Raw genomic sequence first — 21,542 nt, 5'->3', positions numbered from 1 at the left:
TGTGTGTGTGTATGTGTATATATATATATATATATATATATATATACTGCTTCTTTAAATCATTCACCTGTTGATGGACACTTAGGTTTCTTCCATATGTTGGCAACTGTAAGTAATGCTGCTATGAACTTAGGAGTGCATGTATCTTTTCAAATTAGTGTTTTTGGTTTTTTCAGATATATACCCAGGAGTGGAATTGCTGGGTTGTATGGTAGTTCTGTTTTCAGGTTTTTGAGAAATCTCCATACAGTTTTCCACAGTGGCTGCACCAATTTACATTCCCACCGACAGGGTACAGGGGTTCCCTTTTGTCCACATCCTCGCCAACATTTGTTATTTATGTTCTTTTTGATGATAGCCATCCTGACAGGTGTGAGGTGACATCATGGTTTTGATTTGCATTTCCCTCATGATTAGTGATGTTGAGCATCTTTTCATGTGCCTGTTGGCCATCTGCATTTCCTCTTTGGAAGAATCTCTATTCAGTTCTTCTGCCCATTTTTTAATTGGGTTGTTTGTTTTTCTTGATGTTGAGTTATATGAACTGTTTATATATGTTGGATATTAACCCCTTATCAGTCATATCATTTGCAAATATTTTCTCTCGTTCAGTAGGTTGTCTTTTCATGTTGTCAATGGTTTCCTTTGCTGTGCAAAAGCTTTTAAGTTTAATTAGGTCTCATTTGTTTATTTTTGCTTTTATTTCCCTTACTTTAAGAGATGGACTCAAAAAAAATATTGCTTTTGTTTGGTAATTTTTAAGACAAAGAAAATAGGAAAAATATATACCAAGAGTTGTAGTTACTGGCACATAACCTAGTTTACATCTTTGGAGTTATTTCCAAACCGTACAGAGGTGAGGGAAGATGGAGAAATTGGGAACACACTCTCTTCCAGCTCTTGTCCCCTTGTCCTGTAGGAATGCAAGGTAGCACGTCCAGACCTTCCGATGGACGGTCTGCCCAAGCAGTCCCTGGGACAGGAAGGTGTCCGCTGTGGGCCCCCTCTCGTCTTCACTTTCCTCCTTCCTCCTCTCCTTCATTCCCTCTGTTTCCAACAGTCCTCATCTGGCTCATTTCTCCAAGCTGTCATCTTTTGCCTTAGAAATCAGCAAGTTCCAAATCTCCTTCCATGACTTAAATATCTTCACCAATTCTGGTGTCTGTTGTAAACCAAAATCTGTGTCTTTCCCATCCAGTTCTGCTTCTTTAGGCCCAGTGGTTAGACTCAGGGAAGAAAATTATTGCCTGAATCTCCATCAGAGCGTTTGCTTGTTTTTGCAGTTTCGGGGAGGGAGATCATTTGTCCCTACCCTTCCAAAATTAGACATACCTGCCCAGGTTAGTTTCTCTCCAGAAACACTCATCACATCTTCTTTCAAAATCTGCATCCCTCCACTACTGTATTTTTCAACTTGGTACTCTGAAAGAGCACGTGGCCCCTCCCAACCTTGAAAAGCCCTCTTTGTTGCCGAAGGCTACCATGCCCCCACCCCCTTCCCCATTCCTGGGGTATCTCCAGGCCACAAAGGGCAGGGAAGAGGGGGAGGGGAGAGAGCTCCCATCACATAATAATAAGCTCGATGAGTGCCTTGTATTGACATTATATTCAATTATATTCAATGTCAGTATCAGTTCTTAGACCTTAGACCTTAGATCAATTCTTAGCCATTCATAGATAGGTATAGCTAGTGTTTTTTCTTTTTCTTTCATTTTACTTTTAACAAGATTTCTTATAAACCCAAGATGGCCTAGGTTTATGTCCTGGCTTCCTTACTCTCTAGCTGAGTGATCTTAGGCAGTCATTTATCCCTGACCTCAGTCCCCTCATCTGTAAAATGGGAACATTAATAGTACTAACCTCATTGTGATGTTGGGAGGTTAGATAAGTTAATAAAAGTAAAGCACAGAGAATAGTGCCTGACACATAATAAGTATGCTGGTATTTGTAATTATACTGCAAATGCCCTTTTGTAACTTATCCTCTTCAGTTTTTTTCATATTTTAATTCTACCTTCCAAAGGTATAGATCTTCCGTCTATTCATTTTTTATCTGAATCACATGCACACAATTCATTGTGTGCTATTATCTTTTCCTCCTCACTTCTTTGGTGTCAGTACTTTTTAAATCATCCTTCTGGTCTCACTCTCACCTCATGGCTCCAGGACGCCTTCCTGCCCACCTGTCTTGAGGTTGAATTAGGGCCACCTGTCAAAGCACCATGGTTTCCCCACTGTCACACGCAGAGAAAGTGCAGACATTTGCTCTGTGTCTCGCGGTGGGCTTCATAAGGGCAGAGACTGTGTCTGCTCCTTGATGCTGAGCTAGTGCCTAGCTCAGAACGTAGCAGGTACTTACTACTCCTTTAACAAGAAAATGCAGATGTAAGAAATAAGATTTGATGGATTCCAGACTCAGTCTGTATTTCTATAAAAGCAACCTCTAAGAACACAGACAATTGAGAACTACGTTGAAATGGAAATAAATACCCAGAGAAAACATTGTTTGCATCTCTGTTGGGCCAGGTCCTATTTTAGATAATGGTGGTATAGGTTATCAAGCTGATAATGTTAATTGCTGCTTTAATGGTTTTAAATTTAATCTTGGGAACAAGCTTTTTTACTCCTCCATGAAAAGCTTTGGGATTAAAAAAAAAATCTTTCTTTTCCACTTACCAAGGAGAAGGTAATAGGCACCAGATGCTAGTTCTGAAAGCTAACTCCTGCAGAAAGAACACGGGTCTCAGATCGTTCTCATTCGTCTGCCGTGTTCTTACTGTCTTGTTCTTCTCCCATAACCAAACAGAAAAAAGTGGGTGTGTGTGTGTACATACACACATATATGTGTATACACATATGCTTGTATATGTATAATATACACACAACTGTACCTCGTTATCCACCGGGAGATAGGTTCCAGGACCCCTTCGGATACCAAAATCCATCCGTGGATACTCAAGTCCCTTATATAAAATGGCATGGTATTTACATATAACCTATACACACCACCCTCCTGTATACTTTCAATCGATTATTTATAATACCTAATACAAGGTAGGCACTATGTAAATAGTTGCCATGGAAAATTCAAATTTTGCTTTTTGGAACTTTCGGGAATTTTTTTCCAATATTTTTGATCCACAGTTGGTTGAATCTTAAGATGCAGAACCAGCAGATATGGAGGGCCGACCGTGTAGGGGGGCAGGGGGGTTCTTTCCAACTAGAAAAAGGTTTCTGGCAACTTTATCCCTGCTACAGTTATTTGAAGTAATTTTGCGTAAAACACTTAAAGACCCTTCTTTAGTCAATCTAATAACTCTAAACACTATTAGAACTTTGTTTATTCATCCAGCAGTTAATTTTGGAATGTCTCTCGTATGCTGCACTTCAGCCCATTTCATGTTTTTCTGAATGTTTTAGCCATATTAGAACAGGACAGCTTTCAAACACAGTTATACAGTGGTTTATTCACAGCAAGTAAAATAAATCCCTTGCACCAGAAGCTCAAGTTTTAAAGCAGAAAATAAACTGAGGTTGAAGTCATGGAAAACAAACCTTAATACCATCCCCAGCTGAGAAGCATAAATTCACAAATTAGTTCTCTTTGTCGCAATAAGTGCCGGTTGGTGAAGAAGTAGCTTGAATATGAGTAACTTCATCTCATACCAGCTTCTCTCTTCTACCTTGGGTTTCTGTTAAAATATAAGATGTATTTCATTCACTTACCTTAGTTAAGTCCATAATATTTAATCCAATCAGAAGACGTAGTCATAGTAAGTTTGGAACCAAACATTGCAGATTACCTCTGAATAAATATGATGAAATGTTCCTTTTGTAGATGCAAGTATTGGCATTATGATGAAAACCTGCTCACGGCCAGCATTGTCATCGTCTTCCATAACGAAGGGTGGTCCACCCTCATGAGAACAGTTCACAGCGTAATTAAAAGGACTCCAAGGAAATACTTAGCAGAAATCGTGTTAATTGACGATTTCAGTAACAAAGGTAATGGCTATGGAATCGGCATTTTGTCTATAAAATAATTATAAGCAATTGCAAAAAGGTGATCTCAAAATAGTCTTCAGAAATTAATAATTAACATCTATTATCAACAAGTTGGCACTATGCTAAGCATTGTATGTGAATTATTTTGTTTAGTTCTGACAGTAAGCCTTGTGATACATATTGTTCATCCTCATTTTGCACTTGAGGCTCAGAGATGTTAAGTAACTTGCCAGCAGTGACAGAGATAGTAATTAACAGCTGCATCCAAATCTATAGGCTCATAAGTCTGTGTATTTAACCGCGGTCTTATACTATACCAATTCTTTGGGCATTGGGTTTTATAAAAATTTAATCGTAGAGGTAATTTATTGAATGACTGAAAAAATGCAATGGCAGGTATATTGCAGTGCCACCCAAAGCTCCGTCCACATCTATATACTGAAACCTATATACCTGTTTAATAGCTTGTATTTTGCATTTCAGTGTATTTTGAATTTGACCAGAAACCATGGACTATTTTTATTTATAAGAGAAAGTACCTACTAAAGCTTATTTTGTTCTAGATTTGATTTAAGATAATTGAATAGAAGGAAATTGTGTTTTATTTTTTTACTCTCTTTATGGAGCAAGCTCTAACACATTTAGGGAGACATCGGTTATTCTTGGTTCAACTTGGCTAGAGAGAGATGGAGCAGTGATTTTCCAGATAAGTGGGGTTTTTTAAGTGAAAATATTTTTCTTCAAACAGATCCATTATTGTAAGCTGAATATATCTTCTTAATGATGTAAATATCAAAAGATAGATAATGCTATAGCTCAGACCCCAAAGCAGCATGTAATTATGCTGCTAAAACCCTGGGCAGTTATTTATTCTTCTTTGCTTGTCATAAAACTGAGTTGAAACCTTTGAAAACTGACCAAAGAGCACAGACAAGTCAATGACAACAGGATATCTGCTTTTTGGCAAATGAGTTTTGCAGAGAGGTTTTGTGTATAAGTAGTGATGCCACTGGATATAATGTTAGAAAAGAAGTCAGAACATAGGCAGCATGAAAATACCATTCAAAATGGCTTTACAAAAGCTTCCTCCAAAACTTAATTTAGAACTCTTGCAGTCTGGATAAACCTCTGCTGTTTTTGCAAGGAAACAAGCAGAATCTTGATCTTGTATACATATATTAGCATGGAGAGAAACAGAAATATGACCTACCACTTTCTTCAACTAATCATTTTTAATTACAGCAGGGAATATATAACTTTAGATTTTCAGTCATCAAATGCCTTTAGCTTAGACATCTTGGTTGCAATTTTCTACAGCGGGATCATTTTCACTAAGAATACTATTCCTGTCTCAAATAAATATTTGAAAATATGTTTTTAAGTGATATTGTTGGTGCCAACAATGTTTTAGATTTAGCAAAACTTAAGTCTACAAAAACAGCTTGGAGAAATCCCATGTCTATGACTGTACTGATTTTAAGAACCACTATGTTATTAATACAAGTTAAAAAGCTCAGAATAGTCTTTAAAAAAAAAAAAAAAAAAGTGAAGATACACCAAAAGGTGTTTCCCATTCTAAAATCTTGCTTTCTTGCTTGGCCCGAGGAAAGAACAAAATTGGGGACTTAACTGTTTTGTCCAGTTTAATTTTTTTGTGATCAGTGCTTCTGTTGTTACAAATCTCTAACAGCCTCTTGTAACACATTTTAAAAGCAATTACATGTAGGGTCTGCTTAGCTTAACAGCGTCGGGAGGGTCGTTGATTGGGGCTACTCTTGGACAGAAGTACAGAAGGTCTTTAATTACTCTTCCCAATTTCAAAACACCCTTGAACATCTGTCAGTCCTATCCTCAGTAAAACTATACAGCATTTGGTAAATCTGCCTTTGGTGAAAACTTGGATTGTTTTCTTTCCCCAATATATTCAGTAATTAAAACTCTGAGTTATAATTTTTCTTTTAAAGACAAAATACTTAACTAATTTATATAAAACCTCACAAAAGAGCTGGCTGCTCAGAACCCTCGGGTTTCTGGAAGTTACAATGTCCTCAAAACGTAAGGGTCTGGGGCCTTTGAACAGAGAACACTCCTCTCCACCTGTGCACTGGGCAAAGGGCTACACGGACAACGTGTCCTCCTCGCAGCACTCAGGGAAGGAAGCTGCGGGAGCACATGATTTCCGCCTGCTTCTCATTGGCCACAGCAAGTCAGGTGGCCCAGCGTGCAGTCCGGGCTGGGGCTGGGGAGGATTGATCATCCCCCAGCAGGGGCCGTGTTCCTTCGGGGCACTGATCTGTCCACTGTAGTGAGACCCAAGGGCAGCCAAGGTCATCTTAACTAGAATCTAAATTTAAAGAGCACACCATCAACTCATTTCTGGCCGTAACAATTTATTTTAGATATATTTAGATCACATATCCAAAAAAGTACCTAATGCAAGTCAGAAGGGGCTTTAGAAAAAAAAAAACAACTTAGAACTGTACAGAACTAAAAAAAAATAGGAAGGTAAGAGCTTTTCTTAAAAAAAACAACAGCAACAAAAAAACCTTATATTGAAAGGAAAATTACCAAGAATTTCTGGGGAAACATTGTAACTCAGCATGAGAATTTTATTTATAATTCTCATTAAAACTGGACACCAAAGTAGAGAATGGAAAATTTTTTCTTCTCAATTTTGAATACCCATGTGTGAGTATCTTGCTAATTATAAGCTCCTTAAAAACGAATAAAGTATTAAATGTACAGCCTGATTTGCCCATTTAACCACGGGCTCATCACTAAATACAGCTGTTTTGGGGGTTGTTTTTGTATTCATGGGCCAAAATTTTAAACAACTTAAAAATAATTTTTGTGTCTTCAAGAAACATCTTTTAAGGATCCAGGAATTAGTTGTGGCTGTGATGAGTCAGTTTCATTGGCTCATAGTAATACAAACAAAAACTGTTCTCTTGCAACTAGGAAGCCAAGATGGAAAGTTTGGCAAATGTATCTTGTTTTTATAACACAAAAATTTCTCTACCAAACTGCAAACATATATGTGTGTGTGTGTGTGTGTGTGTACACATATAATACACGCATATGTGTGGAAATGATATATGTATTTATTATATAAATATGTAAAGATTTATTTATAAATATATACATACACACACATATATATACAGACACTTGATGCTTAAAATACAGAGAAAATGGGATCTTTTATTGTTACTTGCCAACTGGATGGGAACTATATTCATCACCACACCAAGACTACTCCCTTCAACACTGATTGTAATAGAAAGATGGCTCAGAAACAAATATTAACCTATACCCTGTGTGGATCCCGAAGGCCATGTCATGTTATTTATAGGCAGTACATCTTCAGAAATCCTGAACCACTGCTTCTTCCGAAAGCAAAAAAACTATCGTGCCTGAAAGCTTCTAGATATGATATTAACATTTGATTTTTTTCAGTTTTCATGTCAGTTGGCATAGTCATCATTTATTTAATGTTTAGAGAGAGGTTTGATAATTCTTAGGCTAGCTAGTTCTCCGTAGGTATATTAAGCTCAAAATTTAACTCGAGTAATACACTTCACCTTACCTCCCTATACATTTAACATTCAGTATGGTCTGTGTAAAATTACTGAGTACTCAAAGGACCTGTTTGCCTATCCTCATTTCTTGAGAAAAATAATAGTTTAAGTGGGGACTTCCCTGGTGGCGCAGTGGTTAAGAATCCGCCTGCCAATGCAAGGGACATGGGTTCAAGCCCTGGTCCAGGAAGATCCCACATGCCGCAGAGCAACTAAGCCCGTGCACCACAACTACTGAACCTGCGCTCCAGAGCCTACGAACCACAACTGCTGAGCATGTGCGCCGCAACTACTGAAGCCCTCGCGCCTATAGCCCGTGCTCCGCAACAAGAGAAGCCACCGCAATTAGAAGCCTGCGCACCACAATGAAGAGTAGCCCCTGCTCAACACAACTAGAGAAAGCCCGCGCACAGCAATGAAGACCCAACACAGCCAAAAATAAATTAATTAATTTTTAAAAATAGCTTAAGTGGTTTATTAGCCATAACTATAATTTATAATGTTGACTGAATTTTTTATTCATAGAACACTTAAAAGAAAAACTGGATGACTATATTAAGCTGTGGAATGGCCTAGTCAAGGTATTTCGAAATGAGAGAAGAGAAGGTTTAATTCAGGCACGAAGTATCGGTGCCCAGAAGGCTAAACTTGGACAGGTAGGACACATTTGATATCTATTATGTCAACATTTTGGATTTGGTAACTAAAAGATCATCTACATTTTTAAGTACCCATTTAATTTTTAATTTTTTAAAATTGAAAATGCTACCTTAAACACATAACTTATATATCAAAATTGACTCTAATGCCAGTTTATATTAGCATCTAATTTTAAATTGTACATGATATACGTCGTGCTGTATATGAGTTTTCTTTCACCCTGCCTCTTCTTTTTTTTCCAGGTTTTGATATACCTCGATGCCCACTGTGAGGTGGCAGTTAACTGGTATGCACCACTCGTAGCTCCCATATCAAAGGACAGGTAACATTGCCTTGCTTCTTTTCTTTCCTGGTTGAAAAGTTAACCTCATCCTAGGACAAATAATGTTCCCATTCTTCTGATTCCAGTTCCATTCAGTGCATCAAGTTGTATGTTGAGTTTTCTTTTTTAGCTAGTTGTTTCCCTGGGTGGATCTAGGTGGCTACTTGGGGCTGATTCACATGCGGGCAGTTAGACATTTGGGATAAGCCTAGGGCATCTCACTCAGAATCATCTTCCTCTGGCTACAAAAGCTTTGCTCTAAGAGCAATATTAATTGTTCCCGCGCACTGTGGTAACATTCTAAAGGCTTGAAGGAGCATGCTTTGGAATTCTGCCTATGGGTGGTTTTATGCCCTTTGAAGTGATTATTTTACACAGTAAGGGCCAGCTCTTACCCGTGGCAAGGCCTTGGGTTCCCATAGGACCTTTCAAGTTTAGAAGTAGACAGCTATCCTGTGGAAATGTGGTAATCACCAATTTACAGAAGGTCTGAAACAGTAGATGGGCAGCAGCAGTTTTCGAGTTCCCAAAGCCTTCCTTGCTTTTAGTCCAGAATCCTGACTATTTCAGAATCTAGAAGAAATAAGACATGTCCCTGTGGCAATGGCCTGAGACAGAGGAAGAACTTTTGGAGGATTTTATCATCAGAGCATCTATCAGACACGATTTTCATGTGCTGTCTGATTTAATCCTCACAGCAGCCCTGCAGGATAGATATTACTACCTCCTTTGTACTAAAGAGGATGCTGAGGCTAACAGAAATTAATTAGTTTGCCCCAGATCAGACAGCTTATAAACTACCCAACTGAGATCTCTCTGGGACACCTTCCACCACATACTTAGAAATCTGAGAATCATAAGGAGAGATAACAAGCCTTCACCTCTCCTGGTGAAAGCTGGCTGTCCTCGGGGTGGTGAGGGGAAGTCATACCACAGGGACCCTCCTCTCGCCCATGGGAGTCCAGTGTCTGGAGGGAATAAAGTACCTTTCCCCTGTATCGAAATTCTAAGCCCCATTAATTTTCCCCTTCCTATTGGCTTCTAAACATCTAAAAAGCACCTTAACGTGGCTGTCAAAAACTATAATCTCCATTTTAGGGGATGCATTTTAAAATTCTTTCTGATAAAATGAACGTTGGAACAAGCAGGATACCGATTATCTTTGTAGAGCTGGCTCTACACCTGATTGGTCATATAGTTCTAGCATTTTCATGAAGCCCACATAAAAGGTATAATATTTTTTTGCTCCAAATTCTCAGGCCACTATTTATGTTCTTCAGCAGGTTTTGAGGGATTTTTCTTTCCTTGTTTTTTTAAAAAGCCAGAATACAATACAGTACTTTTTTTTTTGCAATAAAAGAAAAGTTTTTTTTCCCAATAAAAGAAGTAGGAAAAGAAGATCAAGTAAATGTACAAAAACAGATTTTCACAGTCACTGTTTCCAAAGAAGTAGGAAGCAGCAAAGAGTTGGGAGCACTGCTGAACGTGTCGCAGGTATTATCTTTCTACACACACACTCATGTTTAATGGAGGGGTAAGGAGGGAAAATAACAGGCAGGGAAATCTGGTAAATAATGGGAAGTTACCAAGAGGGTGTTGCCTGTAGGACCACAGTGAAAATGAGGAAATCCTATTTAAGTTCAAGTTCATGGCTCTTCGTCGGTGACATGTGTCTGTGAGCCCAGGGACATCTCCTCTCTCCTTCCCTTAAGAAAACAGCCTCCTTGACTTTTCAAAGCATTCATTCACTTCCCATTAGATACGAAAATCCCCTAGTGGGGGAGAAAAAAAAGCAAACCCACAGTAACAAGAGATAATCTAGTTAGGCATGCTCAACTAGTCAGTTTTGGGTTCTTAAATGCTTTTTCATTTTCTGTAAATGTTTCAGAACCACATGCACTGTGCCTCTGATAGATTACATAGATGGGAATGATTATTCCATTGAGCCACAGCAAGGTGGGGATGAAGATGGTTTTGCCAGAGGGGCCTGGGACTGGAGTTTGCTATGGAAGCGTATTCCTCTAAGCCACAAGGAAAAGGCCAAAAGAAAACATAAAACTGAACCTTATCGGTAAAGATTACTACTTCCTTTTCTTACGTGGAACGTTTACCTAAGTACTTTTCTTTTTTTCCTTCCCCATGTACTCGTGTAAACATGTGGGTCCCTACACGCCCTTGCATTTCATCTTCGCTGCCATCATCAACACAATACAGAACCACTTGCACTGTGCCGATTATAGATGTCATAAATGGCAACACTTATGAAATTGTACCCCAAGGGGGTGGTGACGAAGATGGGTATGCCCGAGGAGCATGGGATTGGAGTATGCTCTGGAAACGGGTGCCTCTGACCCCTCAAGAGAAGAGAATGAGAAAGACAAAAACTGAACCATATCGGTAATCACTAAATCACTTACCTGTTTCTCTTTTCTCCAGTTGCTGCTAACCTATTAACCTCTTGCCAAGCTAAAAAAAAAAAAAGAAACTTGTTATTAAAACTGTAGATGCTGTCTCAGATTCTGAAAGGCTTTCTTTCTTTGTGCTGTTTCAGAGGTTTAAACTCACACTTGCTTCTTTGTGGTTGCTTTTTCCTTAAAAGCAAATTCCGTTTGGGGGTGAGCACGCTTTATGGCATTAGTTCCAAATACAGGTGAAAAAAAGAAAATCTTTGCCATCATGTCCTAGTAGACTAGACATGAAATTTTGTTCGTTTGATGATTATGTCATTCTGTAAGTTTAAGATGCTCACATTGCTTACGATCCAAGTTTTATATCCACTTTGATGCTTTGCAGGTAGTGTTGACAATGAAAGACAGTAACAAGAGTTTTTTTTTTCTTCCTTTGGTTTTATATGCTAACTCTTAAATACTAATTTCATCCCAGTTAAATCTGATGAATAAAAATACACGACTTTGGGAAATGTTACATAGAATCCTTTATTACTTCATTTTCAGAAGAGCACTTGATTTAAAAGGAAACTTCATTCCAAAATCTTCCTTTTTCTCCCTTCTTGTGGCTCTTCAAATAGAACAACTTGTGCTACTCTCTCTTTGGTCTTTTCACTGGAACATTTTACCATCTTTCAAAAGAGTGGCCCCAAATTAAATGTTTGCATAAATGCTAATGTAGGCTTCTAAATGTGTCTGATTTTATTTTTCTGATCTTATGGTTCTGCTTTTGGTCTCTCTCTTACTGTTACGCTACTGATGATGTTCAAACTCAGTTTGGAGAAGGTGTCTCCAATGTCATGCAAAAAGCTGGTGGGATTTGGGCATGTCATGATACCAGGATACTGAAATGGCAAACATAAGGAAATTATACAACTTTCAGCTTTATTTGACATTTTCCAAATTTCTCTTTGAAGTTCTTTTTCAAAAATTGTCCAGGAATCTACTGCTTACCCACTTACCCTGACTCACAAATAATTCTGGGAGAAAAAACATAAGGGCTAATAAAACATAAGGGCTAATAACTATAGTTCTATTTCTACCAATCCCATGGGCTAGGAAAGAAAATTTTTTAAATGTAGAAAAATTTAAGGAAGGTTTCTCTTTAAGTTACTCACTGGTTTTCATGTTAAGATACATTTTCAAATATGTACTGAGATAAGTGGGAATATATTTAAAGATCAAAAAGGCATAGTTATAATAGAGTAATGTTAAATGACAGTTAAATAAATTTGGCATGAAAGTATAACTGAAAACGCAATAGGGCTGTTTCTCCTTTAAGAAGAAAAGCCTTATGAAAGAATGACTTTCCCCTGATGTGGCTTCCCTTTAATATTGAAAATATTTCTTGCTTCATGATCTTTTTAATTAATATATTTATTTATTTACTTTTGGCTTTGCTGGGTCTTCGTTGCTGTGCGCGGGCTTTCTCTAGTTGTGGCGAGCGGGGGCTACTCCTTGTTGCGGTGCACAGGCTTCTCATTGCAGTGGCTTCTTGTTGCAGAGCACGGGCTCCAGGTGCACGGGCTTCAGTAGTTGTGGCACGTGGGCTCAGTAGTTGTGGCGCACGGGCTTAGTTGCTCCGCGGCATGTGGGATCTTCCTGGACCCAGGGCTCAAACCCGTGTCCCCTGCACTGGCAGGTGGATTCTCAACCACCGCGCCACCAGGGAAGCCCCGTGCTTCATTATTTATTTAATATTTAATGAATGCTTACTATGTGCCAGGCGCTATTTTCTGGGGATAAATTTTAAAGAGATGTGTTCCCTCATGGCACTTAACATGTAGTGGGTGAGACAGAAATTAAACAGTTAACTGCACGAATAACTGGAGCAGCAAGTGTGACGAGTGGTGAGAAGAAAAGCTCACGGAAAGTGTCTCAAAAGCCACGCTGAGGCCGAGCCCTGAGGGATAAGTCTGCCCTGTGGAGGAGGAGGGAGGACCGTTCAGGAGACTGCAGCATAGCCAGGGTCCTGGGACAGGAGGGGGTCGGGCAGAGCACGGAGGCATTGCCTGCTGCCTGCTGGGGCTTGGGTGGGGCAGAAGAGAGCGGAGGACACAATCGGGGTTCCTGTGCCTGGTCTAGGATGGCAGCAGTGACGCTGGAAAGAAGTGGGTTCAAGATGTGTGTTGATGGTAGAATCAGTAGGAATTGGTGAGAGACTGAATATCAGGTGTGCTGATGAAGAGGCTCTAATGGAGGGGTCTACCTAAGAATCGAGTGCAGTGATAATTCATTGTTGCCAGGGGAAGGGGGAACGGAGTGAAAATTATTCCTAACGGTAAGGGGTGAAAATTATTCCCAACGGTGGGAGTGGCTTGCCCTAAAAAGCTATCAAGTCTTTTTTTCTCTTGTCTCTAAAAAGAACCCAATTCAAGGTCCCACTCAAGAAGGACCACAGATCACTCTTTGGCAGCCCTGCCTCCTGACACAGTAAATAGCTGTGTCTAATGCTCCTGTGTCATTTCTGTGCTATATTTGCAAACTCTGAATGAACCGTGGCTGTTCTACCATGATTTACACCCTTATTTGGCAAACCACTGAGCTATAAAATTAAAAAATGAGAGACTACTTCCATGGTGTATGGTTTCACTCATCCCAGAATGACTCATAAATCATTTCAGGAACATTTAGCAGACCACGGCTGTATGGCTCAGTATTTTTAGGAGTGAAAGAGAAAATTCTATTTTAACTAACTCTTAAGGCTTAATTTTTAAATAAACAAAGGAACCAAGGCGCCCTCTAATGGCGGAATGATGTAATGCTCTAATTTGTAACGAACTATAACAGGATTTCAGTTAGAAATTATAGTAAATTCATAAGGAATTATGAACAGATTGTTTCATGAAGGCTTTATAATTTCTTAATGTTTGGCCATCAGTTTTGTCTCTTCTATGCACTACTTATACTGTATTCCATAAAGGCTTGTTATCTGTTGTTGAAGGGGTATTGGGGGTTTGTCTTTAAAAGTTATTTCAGCGTTTCTTTTTCTTAGGTCCCCAGCCATGGCTGGAGGATTATTCGCCATTGAACGAGACTTCTTCTTCGAGCTGGGTCTCTACGATCCAGGCCTCCAGATTTGGGGTGGTGAAAACTTTGAGATCTCATACAAGGTAACATTTCATTGAAACAAATGCAGTTTTCTAAGCAGTTATGGATTCTTGTGACTTTCAGATAAGGCTGGTTTCTTTGGGGGAAAAAAGAACAAAAAACCTGTTTAATGCATTTCTCTAAATTATAAGGAAAGACTAACAAAAATATTTGCCTTTTGGGAAAAATAAGGCAAAAATGCAAGCTCCAAACTTACTACATACGTACTTGGCTCAGCTAAAAATGGAAGCCAGCGAGCTTCAGAAGTAAAAATACCTCCTCTCCTTCCCCTCCCTCCCCACCCCCAAAGGCTTTTCTGTACCTCAGAGCCTTTTGTGATAGGAGCCCTTGCGGGAATCAGCAGGTGTGGGGTTCCGTTTGACCATCCACTGCTGAAGCTCAGGACAGAGGTAGACCCCAGCAGTGATCGTGTGTCCTCACACTGACCCTGGAGCTGCCTTCCTGCGGTACCCACCCACCCGTGCCCCCCGCCACTTCCCGAAAGAAAGAAGTATTTTCCAGTGTGAGCTGAACACATAGGCGTTACCTCTTGTCTTAAATGTCCGGTGCTCAGCACTTTGAGGGACAGAAGAGGAGGAGCTCGGTCCTCGCTGTCAATGAACTTACAGCCGATGAGAGATGAGAGTTACGCTTAAATTCGTAGTACGATCAGAAGGTAGACCGACGTTCAGGTGGTGTGATTCAGAGGCCGCATCATGCTGGAGGATGTTTTCGAGGCAGAACAAGGAAGACGGGCCGAGCTAAGGTGGGGGTAGAACGGGGAAAGGCGCAGGGCGGGCATGGGGCCCACCGTCTGGCAGAAGCTGACAGTGTGAATCCGACGGGCGTCCAGGAAGATGGCGTGGGCAGGGGCGCCAGGTCCAGAGTGAGGAGAGCCTTCAGTGCTGAGCTGAGAGACTGTGGCTTAATCTGACAGGCAGTGGAGACCCATGGGAGAGACTAAGCCGGGGAGAGCACGACCCAGAGCTGCCCTTCAGCAGCCTAATCTCCTGCTATAAATAAGGGAGCGTGAGTAGAGGCAAGCGGAGGCGAAGGAGCCGCCGGTTAGGCGGTTATGGTAACAATCCCCCAGGTGGGAGGAGGCGTGTTAGCGCCGGGAGAGATGAAGTGCGCGTTAGGACGCAGGAGTCTGCGTGGCTCTGCAGGGGCTCAGGACGGGCCCCTGGGTGCCCTGTGCGCCTGCGTTCCCCAGCGGCCTCTTTGTTAGTATGTGAGCTTGAGAAACAAGAAGTTATCGTAGGATCTGTTTAGCTGGTGAATTCCCCGTAGACCCTGTGTCTAATTTAGATTTTAGGTTTATGTTTACAGGACAGATTGGGCGTTTGAGACAGCTGCCACGTGTGTCTTTCCTGACAGATCTGGCAGTGCGGTGGCAAGTTACTGTTTGTCCCTTGTTCCCGTGTCGGGCACATCTACCGTCTTGAGGGCTGGCAGGGGAACCCTCCGCCTGTCTATGTCGGGTCTTCTCCTACCCTAAAGGTGAGTCTTTCGGTTAAAACTGGGAAGGCTAGGGAGCTAACACGTATGTGCCACGTGGCCACGTAATGTCAGCTCGCTGGCCAGGCGACATCTTTGAAGCAGTCACGCTGTTTCTCACTTTTCACTTAGACTAGGCTTATTCATGAAACTTCTTATTGTTTTCTAGGATTATTCCTTGTATCCCACTCTGATTAGAATTCCATTATTGAATGGTATTGAATGTTCTCCGTCAAGATAGCTCAGATTTTAGAAATCCACTCAATATTCTGTAATGACGTATATGGGAAAAGAATCTAAAAGAAAGAGTGGAAATATATGTATAACTGATTAACTTTGCTGTACACCTGAAAGTAGCACAACATTGTAAACCAACCATACTTCAGTAAAAATCTTTTTTTAAAAAATGATAACTCAGGGCTTCCCTGGTGGCGCAGTGGTTGAGAGTCCGCCTGCCGATGCAGGGGACACGGGTTCGTGCCCCGGTCCGGGAAGATCCCACGTGCCGCGGAGCAACTGCGCCCGTGAGCCATGGCCACTGAGCCTGCGCGTCCGGAGCCTGTTGCTCCGCAACAGGAGAGGCCACAACAGTGAGAGACCCGCGTACCGCAAAAAAAAAAAAAAAAATGATAACTCAAATTTTTAAAACCTGACACCGTGTAGGAAAGTCGTTGAAAGGGAAATACCAACGTCTCTTAGTCACACGTGAGTGAAACACTATTTTTGTTTGGTTTTGGAAAAGTAAAGTAATTATAATAGAAGTTTGTGTAGTAAACAAAATCACATTTTTCAACAGTGCTTGCAAAAGGTGAATGAATAACTTTTGTCCCTCAAACCAGGGACAGACCAGGAGAGCTTCACACAGAGGCCACAGCCCCAATGCTGGCAGGACGATGGCCTCTCTCTTTGATGGGGCAACTTAGAAGCCCTTTGTTTGTGCGGCTTTCATAGACTCTAAGAGCATATGACTGTGGTGTCTTTCATTTTCTGGAGCCCTTAACCAAGTCAAAAGCAGAAGGAAGTCTATTTTTGGCTACGGATGCAACTCAGGACCGTTCCCCAAAGCGAATAGATAACAGAAGCAGAGACTAGGCTTTAAGGATCAACACAGCCCTCTAACCGACCAAAGTTTTTTAGAAGTGGCCAAACGGAGCCCCACTAGGACAGGGGACGAGATTTAAATCTCCGCAGTAAGACAGAGATAGCAGCCAGTTAACACTGGGCCCGACGGCGTTGCAGGAAGACAGCCGCCCTTGGAACCCGCCCCACAACCACGAAGAACTGTTGGAAAGTCAGGTCAGTTCAGGAAGCCCGGTGCTACAAGGAAATGGAAAAGAGACGAGAGGGAAACACTCAACACTGTCAGATTAACCAGCAAACGCAGGCTTCACCAGCGGCTTCTGTCCTCTGCTTCTGCGTGTCCCCTCCACCCTCCAGGGCTGTTTCTCCAGCCGGTGGTCTTCTCTGAGCTGCAGACCTTTACGGTCAGCTGTCTTAGAGAACACCTCTCTCTCTCTTTTTTTTTTTTTTTGGTGGCAATGCGTGGCACGCAGGATCTCAGTTCCCTGACCAGGGATCGAACCCGAGCCCTTGGCAGCGAAAGTGCGGAGTCCTAACCACCGGACCTCCAGGGAAGTCCCTAGAACCCTCCTCTTAGATGGCCCTCAGATGTTTCAGACTTGGCCTCTTCAGAGCGGAGCTTTTAACTTTCCCTCAGAGGCGGCTCTCTACCCTCCGTCCCACCCCTCGGGCCACCTCCACTCCCTGCCCCGGTTATTCCCCTCAAATCTGAATCTGATGTCTGCTGCCTGCGAGGACCCTTCGGATGGCTGTCAGCTAATGGGTGACGTGCAAAGCCCTTGGAAACGATCAGTAGTATCACTAATAGCTCACACTTCGTGAGTGCTCAGTGTGTACAAATCTAAACACTTCTCACCGATTAACTTCTTAATTATCCTCATCTTAAAAGGAGGAAACCGAGGCAGCTTTTCTCTCAGTGAATCCTGCATTCCAGCTGTGGTGATAGACCTCTTTCAGGATGCCACATGCACCATGATCTATCATATATTTGCACTGCTCTTTGCCCCAGGTCCCAGTCCCTCCTGGCTGACCGCTCCTTCAGGGCTGAGCCGTCCCCGCCTCTCCATCCCAAACAATTAAATGCTCCTCCTTTTTGTTGCCGTAACCTTATGCGTGTGCACTTAATTCTTCATGTTCACGACTACCTGGAAGACACGGACTGTGTCTAACTTTGGGTGGATTTGCAAGAATTCAAAATATTTAGCAATGATGTTGTGTTCTTTTAGGAGGCTGCCGCTTAAAACTTTTTGAGCCCACGGGCTTTTGCAGAAACATGCCCACGGCCAGGCGTGCACCCTTTTGATAGTTATCTTGTAGCCAAGAGAAAATTTAATCAGAACACTAGATGTTCCTGCTCTGCGGCCAGCAGGCCAAACCCAGCCTTCTTCAGTAAATAAAGTTGTGTCGGAACCCAGCTCTGCCGTTCGTTCGCATGTTCCCTGTGCTGCTTTCTCACTGTAGCAGCAGAGGTGAGTAGTTGCAACAGAAACTGGATGGCCACCCAGCTGAAAAGACTGACTCCCGGGCCCTTTATAAAGTTTGCTGCCCCGTGATGTCCAAGCGCAAGGGCCTCGCTGGGTCCGTGCTGCGTCCATCGCATCGATTCACGCCTACGAGTGCTCACTCAGTGAAACAGTAGAAGTTAGATCCTTGTGAGTTCTCACACGTCAACTTACATGATTGTTCTTTAGTTGCTTTTCAAAATGCACCCCATGGGGAAAATATCCACTTAATTCTGGGCTACAGTGCAGTGGTTCAGATACAGCTGTTACAAGATGGGCAGAGCCACTTTCAGAAATGTGTTTGTTGTTTGTCCCAGTGGTTTCTGATGGGAGACCCCTGCCCCCGCACGTGCCAGCAGCATGGTCCTCAGAGAGGAGATTGTTCAGGGGTCGGGGGGTGCCCGGTGCCAGCCAGCCTCTCTCACCAACCCTCTGCGCTCAGCTCCATCAGCAGGAAAGAATGTATTATCTTAGGGCTTCCCTGGTGGCGCAGTGGTTGAGAGTCCGCCTGCCGATGCAGGGGACGCGGGTTCGTGCCCCGGCCCAGGAGGATCCCACATGCTGCGGAGCGGCTGGGCCTTAGCCATGGCCGCTGAGCCTGTGCGTCCGGAGCCTCTGCTCCGCAGCGGGAGAGGCCACAACAGTGAGAGGCCCGCGTACCGCAAAAAAAAAAAAAAGAATGTATTATCTTAGAGTATGGGACCTTCGGCACAGTGACACCAGATTCTGTGTCTGTCACTCTGGTTGAACATGCGTGACAGTGACATGTCAGAGTCACGAGCTCGCTTGCCTTTGTAATTTGTAATTAAGTATCGGGTCCTATTGAAACGAATTTGTCGTATGTTGGTCATATTTCATATGTCGAAGAGAGGCTGTTTATGACAGTACAAATATTTTTGGTTTTTATAATGACGTTAATTTTCTTTTTCCCAGAATTACGTCAGAGTTGTAGAGGTCTGGTGGGATGAGTATAAAGACTACTTCTATGCCAGTCGCCCTGAATCAAAGGCATTACCATATGGGGATATATCAGAGCTGAAGAAATTTCGAGAAGATCACAACTGCAAAAGTTTCAAATGGTTCATGGAAGAAATAGCTTATGATATCACCTCACACTACCCTCTGCCGCCCAAAAATGTCGACTGGGGAGAAGTGAGTATCAGCCGGGGGTCAGATCTCAAAGTGTGTGTGTATGGAGACTGAGCTTGGGAGAAAGCAGAGCGAGACGGGAATGTTGGAGGAGAGAGAAGAATTCTTGGGGGAAACTTTGGTGAAAAGCTGTTAACCTCCCAGCCTTTCCACTGGATAGTTCCCCTGCACTGACCTCCCGCCCCAAGTCCCTCCTGTCTGCTCCGCTCGGGACGCTGTCAGCTCCCTTCAGCTCCTGCCTTTCCCCATCCCTCGCCCGACTCCCTTCCTCGGCGACCTCCTACCCACCCTACACTGCCCATGTGGAGATTGCCCACAGTGAAAAGCCTTTCTATGCTTCCCCACTCCATCCCGAGACTCAGGCCTGCCATCCTGTCCTAACTCGGAATCACCGTCTGTTAGGGCCCCGGGGCCCTGCTCACCGCCGTGTCCCAGTGACCTACGCAGAGGCCCCATGTGCAGTAGGCACCCAGACAGGGTAACTGAAAACAGTGAAAACCAAAGGCCTTGATCTGTGTTGCTTTGTCTTTGTTTCTTCAGACTTGCCTCTATAGCCTCCTTTCTGAATGCACCCACTCTTGTGCCTTATCTGCTGCCCTGTAGGTGCATTAAACACCCCATGAACTTTCAAGCCCACGAGACCTTGCTTAGTTATGTTTTCAGCAAATAGCGGTTGAGCGCCGCTAGACAGAAAATGTGACAAGCAAGGACCTTCTCCTCAGGGAGTGTGCATGCCAGTGGGACAGAGAGAGAAAACAGAGTGTAGTGACAGGTGGTGGAAAAGGCTGTGAAGGAAATAGACAGCTGCTGTTTGAGGGGACTCAGGGACCCGGTAAGGGAGGCTTCTCGGAGGAGGTGACGGTGGGTCTGAGATCTGAACGATGAGCAGCCAGCGAATCAGAGAGCTGGGAAAGGGTGCTCTGAGGAAGGATGCCGGTGTGCCTGCCAGCTGTGAGCCGGGAAGGCTCTGCGTGTTTGATAAGCAGAACAGAGGAGGTGAAATGAGGCGCAGGGGCGGATGGGGAGGGCAGCCGTCCTCCTGAGAGTGGGAGACCACAGGAGGGCTTTAAACAGAAAGGTGATGGGATTCCATTTATGCTGTGTTTTCAGTCACAGTGGGGCCTAAGAGTGGAAGAAAGGATGCGGGTTAGGAAGCAGTGGGGTAGTTCCAGGGAGAAGTGATGGTGGCTGGGACTGGGTGGTGACAGTGGAGGTGGTGGGACGCAGGCCCCGTCAGGGTGCTTAGTTCATCTGGAGGCAGCGCCCTGACCGGCAGGGCAGTGGAGGGTGTGGGCCAGCAGGACAGCTGGTTTGGTTTTATTTGAGTATCGGGTTGGGTGGCCACCAGGGTGGGGAGGTTGGCAGAGGGGGCGGCTGGGGAGGGACCCGGAGGGACCAGGGGGGCACGAAGAGCCCAGCAGACACCCCGCTGGGCCGTCCAGATCTCAGGCCCAGAAAGGGGGCCACATGTGCATCTAAAGACGTTTATTTGGATCCAACAGCAGGTAGATTGTTTCATGGGACAGAATGAGAAAAATACAGAGGAAAGAGGCCGGATCTGTCCCTAAGGAGCCCCAGCACTTAGCGCTTGCACTTGCCCTCTCTCTCCCTCTCTCTCCCTCTCTCTCACTCCCTCTCCCTCCCCCTCCCTCTCTCTCTCCCTCTCTCCCTCTCCCCCCTCCCCCCACCCTCTCTCTCTCTCTCTCTCTCTCTCTCTCTCTCTCTCTCTCTCACTCTCTCTCTCTGGCTCACTCGCTCGCTTGCTCGCTCGCTCTCGCTCTCTCTGCACCTCTGTCTTAACTCCCAAGTAGACCAAAGCCCCTGGGAGTCGGGACCGCGATGTGCTGCTCTTTTGCTCTGGGGAACACCTCATTAGCACACGCCTTCTCCGTGGAAGGGATGAATTCTCTCCGTGAGCTTGCCCAGTAGAGGCTTCAGAGTCCACCCTGCACATGCTGAGGGCTCTCAAATGCCCCCCGCTTCAACCCAAATCTCTGTCCCAAAGACCAGACTAGGGTGTGTGAGGCTGGACGCCCCCCCCCCACCCGCCAGCCAACCCCCCACCCCCCACCCCCGTGATGATGCCTCAGGCCCCAAACTCCGGAGCTTTCTTTGACTGCTCTCCTCTCACACTCCACACCCAGTTCCAGAAACCGACCTTCCTCCCTCTGCTCTCAGCCACCACGTCTCCCACTGAGACGAGCCCTGCCTGC

At 43.6% G+C, this 21,542-nt stretch overlaps 1 protein-coding gene across 6 annotated transcripts in view; it reads left to right on the top strand.

The window, feature by feature from the left end:
* Positions 1 to 21,542, top strand: part of GALNT7 (polypeptide N-acetylgalactosaminyltransferase 7) — a 118,982-nt gene that overhangs the window by 88,695 nt on the left and 8,745 nt on the right. For 4 of the 6 annotated variants that reach the window (XR_003428975.1, XM_027087998.1, XM_027087995.1 and 1 more), the window contains 7 exons: positions 3,838 to 4,004; positions 8,108 to 8,238; positions 8,485 to 8,564; positions 10,779 to 10,961; positions 14,007 to 14,124; positions 15,479 to 15,601; positions 19,114 to 19,332. Coding sequence is in view for 5 of the 6 variants with exons in the window: in XM_027087998.1 (XP_026943799.1) it covers positions 3,838 to 4,004; positions 8,108 to 8,238; positions 8,485 to 8,564; positions 10,779 to 10,961; positions 14,007 to 14,124; positions 15,479 to 15,601; positions 19,114 to 19,332 (1,021 nt within the window). In the remaining variant the exon portion in view is untranslated. Of the gene's footprint in view, positions 1 to 3,837; positions 4,005 to 8,107; positions 8,239 to 8,484; positions 8,565 to 10,452; positions 10,636 to 10,778; positions 10,962 to 14,006; positions 14,125 to 15,478; positions 15,602 to 19,113; positions 19,333 to 21,542 lie in introns of all 6 variants that reach the window. The other 2 variants (XM_027087996.1, XM_027088002.1) reach the window with 2 other exon arrangements.

Source organism: Aethalodelphis obliquidens, unplaced genomic scaffold (assembly GCF_003676395.1).
Source record: "Aethalodelphis obliquidens isolate GAN/ISIS:26980383/991018 unplaced genomic scaffold, ASM367639v1 scaffold61, whole genome shotgun sequence".
Taxonomy (NCBI): domain Eukaryota; kingdom Metazoa; phylum Chordata; class Mammalia; order Artiodactyla; family Delphinidae; genus Aethalodelphis; species Aethalodelphis obliquidens.
Note: the sequence above shows the minus strand (reverse complement) of the source record. Positions and strands in the feature narration are given on the sequence as shown.